This window comes from Delphinapterus leucas, chromosome 13 (genome assembly GCF_059928025.1).
Source record: "Delphinapterus leucas isolate spDelLeu-1000000601 "Yukka" chromosome 13, BTC_Dleu_Yukka2, whole genome shotgun sequence".
Classification (NCBI taxonomy): Eukaryota; Metazoa; Chordata; class Mammalia; order Artiodactyla; family Monodontidae; genus Delphinapterus; species Delphinapterus leucas.
In genome coordinates this window covers 79318816-79330139 of record NC_143141.1, presented here as the reverse complement: position 1 = coordinate 79330139, position 11324 = coordinate 79318816, and the positions used below count along the sequence as shown (strand labels likewise).

General features: G+C 54.7%; 1 protein-coding gene across 3 annotated transcripts in view; it reads right to left on the bottom strand.

The window, feature by feature from the left end:
- Window positions 1–4635: 4635 nt before the first annotated feature.
- Window positions 4636–11324, bottom strand: part of SDC1 (syndecan 1) — a 28030-nt gene continuing 21341 nt past the window's right edge. For 2 of the 3 annotated variants that reach the window (XM_022574373.3, XM_089923412.1), the window contains exons 4-5: window positions 10926–11061; window positions 9405–10802 (exon numbers count right to left, since the gene is read on the bottom strand). In XM_022574373.3, coding sequence (XP_022430081.1) covers window positions 10633–10802; window positions 10926–11061 — 306 coding nt within the window. In that variant the 3' untranslated portion in view covers window positions 9405–10632. Of the gene's footprint in view, window positions 5087–9404; window positions 10803–10925; window positions 11062–11324 lie in introns of those variants that run through there. The other variant, XM_089923411.1, reaches the window with a different exon arrangement.

Below are 11324 nucleotides of genomic sequence, written 5' to 3'. Positions count from 1 at the left end.
TCCCCACGAGCTCTGAAGAGGTGACCACACCTCCTGCTCTCGCACACCACCTTCACTTTGGGGGCTAACGTGGGGGCCAAGAGCCCCCGTCGGGGGAAGCCCTTAGATCTGGGCCTGCTGGAACAGGTGCCAAGGGGAGGCCAATGTGGGTCCTGACAGCTTAGGCTCCTGACAGGTCAAGATGCTCCCCTGGCAAGGTCTCTGGGATCCCGACTGCCCACTGGGACCCTGAGGCAACGTGGGGAACACCACACAGGCCAGCTCTGAGGCTCACACAGGGTCTCATGCTTGCTTGCCTCCTGGGTCTGCAGTCCCAGCACTTTGCAGCCTTTGAGGGTGGGAGGTCCCAATCTGGGCTGCCCGTGGGCTTTGTCTGGGTCAAGGAGCAAGTCGGGGCCGAAATCCTGTTGTCCTGCTGTAAGGCTCACCGGCTTAGAGGGAACGGTGCCTTTCTCTTAACGGATAAAGGCACCGTCCGCCAAGTGAGCTGGGCCCCAAATGGGGAACATTTTCCGATTCACCAGACGCGCTGTGCAGGCTGGGGGTGGGCCTGCCCCTAAGGAGGTAGGGCAGTCAGTCCCACAGACCTGGAGCAGGTGTCCCTTCCTCTGGCCCTGGTCCCCCTCTTCACAAGGGGCCTGTTAACCTCTGCAGGGTCTTGAAATTAACTTCTCACCCTCAGGCAATAGGCACCATGCTTTCTGCATCCTAAATCAGGATTTGTACTTGGACAAAGGAAGTGTTCTGACTTATGAATCTAGAAATAAGGCAATCCCTATAGTTGAAGAGCAGTTGGGTTTTTCTAGTTTGGGGTGATTACAAATAAAGTCGCCATATCGGTACCATGGAACACTACTCAGGGACACAAAGGAGCAGATCCTGATACAAGAGCTCGGATGAAGCTCAAATGGAGTCTTCTAAGTGAAAAATCCAGACTCAGAAGGCTCCATGCTATATGATTCCATTTATAGGACATCTGGAAAAGGCAATACTACCAGGACAGAAACAGATCCGTGGTTGCTGGGTCTGGGGGGTGGCGTGGGAGGTTCGACTACAAAGGGATGGGAGGGAGTTTTAGGGGAGCTGACACTGTTGTATATCATAATTGTGGTGAGTTACACAACTGTATGTGTTTGTAGAAGAACTGCACAACAGTAAGAATGAATTGCTGATTGTAAATCAACTATACTTCAATTTAAAAAAACAAAAAATACTGGATTTTGATTTTTTTTTTTTAAGAAGACGTTTGGGGTAGGAGTTTATTAATTAATTTATTTATTTTTGCTGTGTTGGGTCTTCGTTTCTGTGTGAGGGCTTTCTCCAGTTGTGTCAAGCGGGGGCCACTCTTCATCATGGTGCGCGGGTCCCCTCACTGTCGCGGCCTCTCTTGTTGCGGAGCACAGGCTCCGGACGCGCAGGCTCAGCAGTTGTGGCTCACGGGCTCAGTTGCTCCGCGGCATGTGGGATCCTCCCAGACCAGGGCTCGAACCTGTGTCCCCTGCATTGGCAGGCAGATTCTCAACCACTGCGCCACCAGGGAAGCCCTGGATTTTGATTTTTTTAATTAAAAAAAGAATGAATTACTGTACATAAAACAGAACTTAATTTTTTAAAAACAGAAAAAAACTACATTTCCTTTTCAGTCCCTTTCCCATTCATTTTGACCTTAACCTAAATTTGAATATTAGCGAATTTCACTTAGTAGATGTTTCTGAAGTGCCTCCTGCGTGCCAAGCCCTCTGCTCTGCACGGGAGATGGGAGTGGGACTCTCGCCCCTCCTCAGCTGTGTCATCAGCCCGTACCTCCCCCTACACCTCCCAACACACGGGCTCAGGCCCAGTGCACCCTCATTTCCCTTTTGGGGGACTCTGGATCACTTCTGCCTAATGTGGGTCAATCGATATCTATGTGCTGAAACACTGGAATTCCTGAGACATTTCCATGGTTTATGGGACCACAATACTTGAAGTGGGAACCTGGGAACCGTCCTCGACACCTCCGTCCTCCCTGTCACCTCACCCCTCTGGTGCCCACACAGTCGGGGAAGATGAGGAGGGGGTGGCATAAACTACCAGGCAGGAGCTCTGGCCCAACTGTGTCTTATCAATACGAATCCAGTGTTACTACATTTGGGGAGGGCAGCTGAAAATGTTTTTTTTTCACTGACCCACGAGTGCCTGGACTGTTGTGCAAAAAATCAATCCCCTGGCTAGTCCTGTTGGTGCTGCTTCCTGAATGTTTTCACAGCCCCCGTCCCCAAGGCCCCCGCTTGCTCCAGGCCAGGCACTTCTCACAGGGACCCCTGCACAGGCCTCCCAGCAGACCAGTCCCCCATTCCCCTCACGTCGCAGCCAGAGGGATATTTTCAAGACCAAAACTTGACAGGCTGGTCTCGCTCAAAATCATTAGCGTGCAAGAAACCCATGCCAATCGATGAGGAAGAGACAAGGGGCCTGTTAGAAAAATGGGCCAAATAATATGAAGAAGCAGTTCGCCTATGGAAAAAAAATGCAAATGGCAAAAACATATGAAGAGATTCCTAACTTCATTTATAGTTAAATAAATGAAAATCAAAACAACCATGGGATACCACCTCCATCCCCCATCCTAGTGGAGAAAAGAAAATGGAACCATTTGGTGACATGTGTGGTGACATGTGTGGTGACACGGGAGGGGGTGGTCTCAGGGCCTTGCCCACACAGGCTGGGTGTAGTGACAGGTGTGGCAAACTGGTGGAACTTTTGGAGGATGATCATAAAGAACGGCCCCTTCCATCCAGAACCCACTGCAAGAGAAGTGCCCGTGGTATATATCCTCCCAGCAGTTGCCTGTGTCTGGACCACGTGGTACTCTGACGGCTGTCAGGGCAGGTTTCCTCCAGCAAGGCTTATACCAGCCAACACCTGGAAGTAAGATGCCCACCCAGCGGGAAGAGTCGGTAGTGTTCATCTGCCGCATCTGTACAACCAAACGCTCCACAGATGTTAAGAACAACAGGGTAGAGACTTCCCTGGCGGTCCGGGCGTTAGGACTCCACGCTCCCAATGCAGGGAGCATGGGTTCGATCCCTGGTCAGGGAACTAAGATCCCGCAGGCCGAGCCATGAGGCTCAGCGCCCGCCCCCCCCCAAAAAAAAGAGAACAACGGGGTAGGACCGAATGCATGTGCTGAAATGAAACCAGGTCAGAAAAGGGAGCTGCAGTCTCGGCATATAGCACCATCCCTTTGGTGTACCTCTGCGAAAGTGTAGACTTATCCTAACAAGTATATATGCATGGAAAAAATGTCTGGAAGCACACACCAAAAATCTGTTAAGTGAAATTGCCTTTGGAGAGAGAGACAGGTGGGGAGAAGGAGGCTTTAACTTTTCATGGTGGACTTTTCTGTTCTGCTTGGATTTCGAATCGTGTGCACAGAGTATTTTAATGTTTAAAATGTCATCAGGAAAGATCTGGGGCGGTGGGGGATTTGAGGCCAATTTCGGTTTCTTCTTTATACTTTGCTATATCAAAAAGAATCGAAATCAATGTGTTTAAATGTTGCAAAACAAACAAAAACTTTCACTGCCCTGGGATAAAGTCCACGTTCCTGAACTCACGCTGGGAGGTCCCACGGCGCCAGGGGCAGCTTCCACCTTCGGTGTCCTGACTCCTGGGTCTCAGCCACGGCCAACCCCGCCCCCCGTCCACACCCCAAAGCCCCTTGCTCTCTCTCGCCTCTGGGCCTCTGACCGTGCTGCCCCGTCTGATCGCCCCTAATCTTTGCCTCCTCACCCCTCAGCCTGACGCCAGGTGCCCGCCCATCCTCCCCCGACTGCCAGCCTTGCCTGCCTACCATGGCCCCAACTCCATCACTCCATAGCTCCCCCTAGGCTGTCACGGCCTCCCCACCGGTCAGCCTGCCTCGCTAGCTCGCAAGAGCCTGGAGGTAAGGGCAGGGCCTGGTTCACCGACAGCGTCCAGGGCCCTGCACTGTGCCAGGCACATAGTAGGTTTCATAACCGTCTGCTGACTAGGCTGACAGATGACTGCCGGAACGGAATGAGGAATGCGGGAGTAGCTGGCACCCCAGGCCCATCCCTGAAGCAGGCCCGTCTGTGGAGTGGGATTCCTGGGCCTGGCCCCGGGACGGCGGGCCTGAGAGCCTGCGAGGCAACCCCTGCGAGGGGCAGACAAAGCAACCGCAGCAGCGCAGCCCGCTCGACTCCAAGGTGGCTTTTATTTCCTCCTCTACGGGTGCCAAGTCCCTGAACAAATATTTTCCTGGAGTGGAGGAGCGGCTGAGCTCCCAGCCTTAAGTGCTGGAAACACCGCTGGGTCGGGCAGGTTCCAGGAACCCGAGGAAGAGCGGGGTCTGGCTGCAGCCGGGGGAGGAGGGGGTCATCAGGGCTGCCCTCGGCGGTGTCCCGGGGGGGAAGCAGCCTCCACTCAGCAGCAGCCCTGGCCTCTCCGCCCATAAATTAGAATCCTCTGGGATCCTGAAGAAAACGTGGGTCATGCGGGCCTCCCTCATTTTTGCTGAAAAAGCTACAGTGGGTTTAAAGGAACTAATCAGAATCTCAGAAGCCCTTTTATAAGCTGTTTTTCCCGTCCCTTTAACTTCCTTACTGCAGAATAAAATAGAGTACACGCATCTTAAGTGTAGAGATTGATGGTTTATTTACAGATACGTACACCCTTGTAACCACCACCTACAACAAGCCAGGGAAACTTTCAGAGAAGGGTCCTTCGTGCCCCCGCCTTGTCAAGACCACGCCCCCAGCAGAAGTACCACAGGCTTCTATCACCAGTTAGTTTTGCCTGTTCCTGAACTTTATATAAATGGAATCACGCAGTCTGGGCTCTTTCGTGTCTGGATTCTTGTGCTTAATATATAGCCTGTGATGTCATCTATGTTGGATGCGTAGCAGTCGTTGGTTCTTTTTCATCACTGAGTAGTACTCCATTACAGGGCCGTAGCACAATTCATTTATCTGTTCTCCTGTTGGTGGACACTTGGGTTGTTTCCACATCTGGGCTGTGATGCGTGAGGCTGCTGTGGACCTTTTCACACACACCTTTCTGCAGACACGTGCTCTCCTTCTGCCTGGAGCATAGCATAGGCATAGGTTTGGCTTTAGTTTCCTAAGTGCTCTTACAACTGGCACATTTTCCAGCAGCACAGGAGCTTCCCGGTGGCTCCACGTGCCCCTCAACAATCGTCCAATTTTAACGTCAGCCTTTCTGGGGGGGGGGTGGGGGTAGTGTCTTGCACCGTTAATAAGCTTCTAACAACCACCTGACTTGCAGAACAGGACCCCAGCACCAGGCGTCCACAAGGAACACCCGAAGGCAGAGGCTCCCATATCTGCAGCGAGCTCCCCCATGCCATGCCTCATGCTGGGCTCATAATAAAGCATCTACCCTCAAGAAGCACCCGAGGTAACAGGAAGCCAGTGTGGAAACGGACACCTGCGGTGATGGGGCGAGAGGTGCCCAAGAGCAGTGACCCAGAAGTTATGCGGGCACAGAGGATGCAGCGCCTCTCCCTGGAGGAGCTTTGAGCTGAGCCTTGAAGTCGAGCAGGCACTGGGGTAGCACAGCCGAGGGCCTGATTTGGGGGCACCCTCACACTCTCACACCTGCACACCATGAATGGGTGCAAAGCTCGTGTGGGTGCAAAGCTCGCGTGGCTCAAGGATCGGTACCGGGGGTGAGGGGGTGCAGCTGTTAGGGAGGTGGGAGGAAGGCTGAAAGCGAGGCGAGGGCTGTGCCTGCGGCCCAGCAGAGCTGGCAGGATCCCAAGCCCCTCTAGGCTCCCTGGGCTGGGCCTCCCCAGCCCCTGTAGCTCCAGGAACCAGGAGCCCCCCTCCTCCCAAGGTCAACTCAGCCTGACTTTCTCTTCTGCCAGGCTCCAGGGACAGGGGGTGAGTGCGGTTGATGGGGAGAGGGGTGGGAGCGTGGCCGCGGGGCGCCTCTCCATGCAGGAGTTCCCTGCACCTGTTCAAAACTGCCTTCTCTCCCAGATGCTGTTTTGAGGTCTGCCTACCAGCAGTGTCTAACCTAGGAGGGGTGAGACCAGCCTCCTTGAGGCCCAGCTCTGGGACTACTGTCCCTTCTGCCCCTGTTAGACCCCACCCTTGACCGCCAGCTCCGAGGACAACCTCATCACAGGTGCCTTTTCCCTCGGGCTCCGTGTGAAAGTGGAAGAGCAAGGTGACGCCCGGCGGCAAGGTGGAGACACGCCTCGCAGGTCCTGCCAGTTTTACTTCTTAACAAGCTCTCCAGTCCAGCCCCTCCTCCCCAGCCCTCCCCACCTCAGCCCTCCTCTGTCCCCGGGGGCTTCCGTCCCCACCCAACCCCCATCCCTCCGCAATTCCTAATCTTTCCTGCATCTGCTCTGAGACTCTCCTGTGGCCCTCGGAGAGGTAACTGCCACCTTCTCACCACATTCCAGCCCCCTCTCTTCTCACACCTGCTTTCAACCCACATCCAGCAGGAAGCCTCTCGTGTCCTTATTTTTGCTGAAGCTGTGCCTTCTGCCTGGAATGCCTTCTCCCCATGGTCCAAGAGGCTGATTTCAATCTGTCCTTCAAGACTCAGATCAAGTGCCACCTCTGGGAACCGAGGTGCCCCGACTCCCCCTCCAGCCCGCACCGAGCTCTACCAATGAAACCACTCTCGGCGTCCGTCTCCCCCGGGACCCCAGCCTCCCTGAGAGCAGGGCTGCGCATCTTTGTTCTATAAGTGAAAACACAGTGCTTGCTCTCCAGAGCAAAACCCAAGAGGCAAGCAAGGCAGAAAACGCAATTTCAAGCAGAAACTGGCTACAAATTAAGAAGGCAACACAATCAGTCTAAGAGAAGATGGCTCATTAGTTTAGAAAATAACTGGAAGGCTTCCCTGGTGGCGCAGTGGTTGAGAGTCCGCCTGCCGATGCAGGGGACACGGGTTCGTGCCCCGGTCCGGGAAGATCCCACATGCCACGGAGTGGCTGGGCCCGTGAGCCATGGCCGCTGAGCCTGCGCGTCCGGAGCCTGTGCTCCGCAACGGGAGAGGCCACAACAGTGAGAGGCCCGCGTACCGCAAAAAAAAAAATGTAAAAAAAAAAAAGAACTTGAAAGAACTCAGTGGAAATGCAGCAAGCCCCCCATCCCCATACAACGTACAAACTGGCATACGCGGACTTGGATACACACACAGGCCACATGGGCGTGATCTAAAGGTGAGGGGAAAATGAAATAGTGCTCAATTGCTCCATTCTCAGGCATGGGCGGGGGGGCGGGAGGGCAGAATCTTGGGAAAGCAGAAAAGAGAGAAGGAGAAGGGGGGTCAAGGTCGTGGGAAGTAGGGCAGCAAGCTGACATCTGAGGATAGATGGGCAGAGAGAAATTGCTTGAGGCCAGGACGCTAGAGGAACCCTTCACATTTTCATTTCTTCACTGTCCGTCTCAAGCACTCAGGAAAGCCTGTTTTACAGCACCACCCTGTGCTGGCAGTGCCCGGGATGGGGGTGATGGGGGCAAGCACAGGGCAGTAGGAGTACCAGCAGAGTGAGAGGAGAGTGGCAGGCGGGGCGCGGTTTAGCCCATTTGAATACGAGGAAAGCAAGTGGCCCAGGAGGCTGGGGTCTTGGGACTGTGCAGGTCCCACATTGCCGGGACGGCCTCCCCAGTCCTACTGTCACCCAGGGCCACCATTGTGGGCTCCACTGCTCACTGGCATGCAAGCATGGGCAGGGTACTTACCCTCCATACTGTAGGTTTTGCCTGCAAAGCGAGGATAAGTCACACAAGTGTGTCTCCAACACGGCCGAAGTTTTTCCTAGTGAATGAAATCACCCAGGTGCTGTCTAGCAGCGTCCAGCCCACAGTGAAAGTATTAATATTCAGGCGACCATTTCTGCAACTGTGCCCTCACCGTCCGGTCCAGGGACAGGCAGGAAATAGACACAGTGTTTGTTGAGTGAATGATCTGAGGACTTCGTCTCTGCCTCTGAACCCTTCAAGCACAATGTTTCGGGGAGAACAGAACTCACTCTGCAAAGCCGCCCTGACCCCGCAATGCCCAACCCACCAGCAGGTGCAGGGCCCTGGGAGCAACAGTCCCTCCCGCTCTGTGTTCCCAGGACACACTCGGGCTCTGGTGTCAGGGGCTGGCCTGCACCCAGGGCCAGAGAGCAGGTCTGGTGCCAAGGGTCCCAGGTGGGGACACCTGCTGTGGAGGGGCACCCGAGGGGCTGGGAGGGGGTCAGCAGCCTGGACGAGACTTAAGGGGAGGGTGGCTAGATGCCCTTAGAAAACTAGGGCTCCTGCAGTGCACTGTGTTTTCTCAACCCCCCAAATTTTCATTACAGTTTTCTCCTAACGTGCAGACTTTTTTAGACCTTTGGCACTGAGACCATTTGCTCGTGAGTTTCCAGGAGTTGTATGACAATGAGCAAACAGAATAGGTAGCAAACTTTGAGTCAGCAGGGAGCCTTGTGTCCTTGGGGAAGGGTATGATCTAGAAGGAGAGGCTGGCAGGACAGAGTAAGGCAGAAAGTAAGACCTAGGAGGAGGTGAGATGAAGGTCTGACACAGGGCTTGGGGGAGGGGGGCAGAGGTGGACACGGATTCCCTTACAGCAAACGGGACTGGCCCCCATCCTGCCACAGCACAGAGCCAGGCTCCCCACAGGAAGGTGACAGGCAAGGACATCACCAGGCCAAGAGGAGATTCAACCACCACCACAGCCCGAATGACAAGTACCGTTTATTAGCTACATGAATGGGCCCAGCCATGGGTTGAGCGCTGTCCCATGGACCGGCAGAGATGAGCACAGTCACAGCCCCTTCTCCACCCGGGAGTCGTGTCCAGTCATACACTCCAGCAGAAAGTCTCTGTATGGAATACAGGGCACAAGTTCCCTTCGTTGGGCAGGGCGTCTCTCCGAATCACAGATGGTCCCCTCTCGGAGCGGCCAACAGAGCAGCTGGAACGTTGTCAAATTAAATAAGCAACCACAGGAGTTCCCAGGAGCCCGGGCTGGGGGTCTCTGGTCCCAGCAAAGGTGTCTGAGAGGCAGGCCTTGGCTCCAGGCCTCCATGGGGCACATGGCCTCGGATCAAACTGGACTGGGGCCGACACAGCTTCATCACCATTTAGGAGACTGTCCTTTGAACTTGGCAACATGGAAATTTACATCAGGCCTTGTATATAACCTTGAATGAACCTACCGATCTCCAGAATAATTTCAGCAAAGACAAAAAACAAAAAAACAAACAAACCAGAGGGACTCTGGCCCCAGAGTCCCTCCCCACGGGAAAGATGAAGGGCACAGAGCTTTTAGCCAAGTTTCCCAATATCATTGGCGTTTAGCGAAAAGGCTGGTCACGGCCACAAGACCAGCGCAGAAAGAAGCAAAGGCAGTAGAGTTCACGTGACTACTTTATATTAAAGTTTATTACATTTGGAAAATCTACTGTACAGGGAAAAACCCATTGGATTAAGCAGAGTTTTGCCAAAAGCAAAAGACTATCAACTCTTTGGAACATTCCTGATTCCAGCCCAGAGTCGGGCCACAGGAGCCAATCAAAGCGAACCTGGTCCTTCGTAGGGCAGCTCAGTGGCAGGTAGGGCCAAGACCCCTCTCGTCACCTTCCAGGAGAAAGTGTCCCCCAGAGATGGCATCAAAGGAAGGGCTTGGTCCACTCTCCTCGATCCCCAAGCCTGAGGCTCCAGGATTCAAATCTCACACAGGCTCCCCAGCATCCCAGCCGCTTGGGCCATGGCCCTGGCCCCGAGTTCATGGACACAGGCATGACTGCTCAAAGAGGTGACCACCCGCGGCAGCCGGGATGGGACAGCCCACCAACAGGGCCACCCAACAGACATTCCATACCCTGTTGCACACGTGAGTGACAAACTCAACAGACAACACACGAACTAAGCCTATATGTTGGCTTCTGGATTTGGTTCTCCTAGTCCCAAAAAAAAAAAAAAAAAAAAGTCTTCTTAACTCTGATGCTGTCTCCTGACCATAGATTAGGGAAGCAGGATGGGGGATAACCAAATCAACTTACTTAACTTACCTCCGAAGTAACAAAGTCTACTGGGCTATAAACAAAGAAACTAGAGGAAACATGTGCAAAAACAAATTGACATCTAAATTAGACCTCTCCACAAAACAAAGTGAATTCCGACAGAGCCCTGACCTCCTGTCCCTACCACTCAGCGGGACACACCCCCAGCCAGGCCCGCTGGTCTCTACCAGTAAGTGCTACAGACGTGTCAGCCCTCAGCCACAGCATCTTCCAGCCATCCGGGTCCCGAGCAGCGGGGGTCCCCTTCTCTCCAGAGTTAGGCCTGGGGATGGACTGCTCCGGTTTGGAGAAACTGAGTCAGCGTGGTGGGCTGCCAGGTGCCGGCTGTGATGGAAAGGTCGGTCATATGCGAGAAAGCCCTTGTGCCCAAGTCTCCAGGCAGAAGTCAGAGAAGCGGAGATGAGCCCTCTCCCCGGCACGCCCAGGACTCCGCGGGGAGGGGGCTGCCGGCGGGGCTGGGTGCGCCAGGAAGGTGGCACGGTGGAGGAGGGCAGGGTCTGCAGTTCTTCACAGAAAAGGCAAGTGGGGGCCTAGCGAGTGGCAGGGGGAGGGGAGGGGCACCCCCCCCATCAGGCGTAGAACTCCTCCTGTTTGCTGGGCTTCTGGTAGGCCCCGCCATTGGCTTGCTTCGGCTCCTCCAAGGAGTAGCTACCCTCGTCCTTCTTCTTCATCCGGTACAGCATGAAACCCACCAGGCACACAGCAAAGATGAGTCCCACGAGGCCTCCGGCAATGACCCCTGGGGCGGGCGGGGAGGACAGAGGCCAGTTGAGCTCGGCTGCTCCTTGGGCTGAGTGGCGGCCCCGCCCGAGCTAAAGACAGCCCCCCACCCCCCATCCTACCCACCAGAGAGAAAACTCACCTCCCAGCACTTCCTTCCTGTCCAGGAAGCCCTGCGAGGCCCCCGTGGCCCCGGGATCCCCTGGGGGCACATTCCGCTGGCCAGGTTCCACAGTGGCCCCGGCTGAGTTCTCCGCCGACACGTCAAAGGTGAAGTCCTAGGGGAGGGCAGGTATGGGATCAGGTTTGGGCGACCACAACGAAGGCTGCGTCCAGGTCCGCTCCCAGCTTCCCTGGTCACCTCTGCCATCAGCCCAGACACACCCCAACCCAGGCCCCTCTCGCCACATCGCACTGGACCCTGCTGGACTGTGGCAAAGGTACCCATCAAGTGATATAAAGCCCACGTTTTTATGTGAAAATAAATAGGCTCATTTTAGTGCAAAGTGTAACATTACCACGATGCTATAAGACAGAAAAT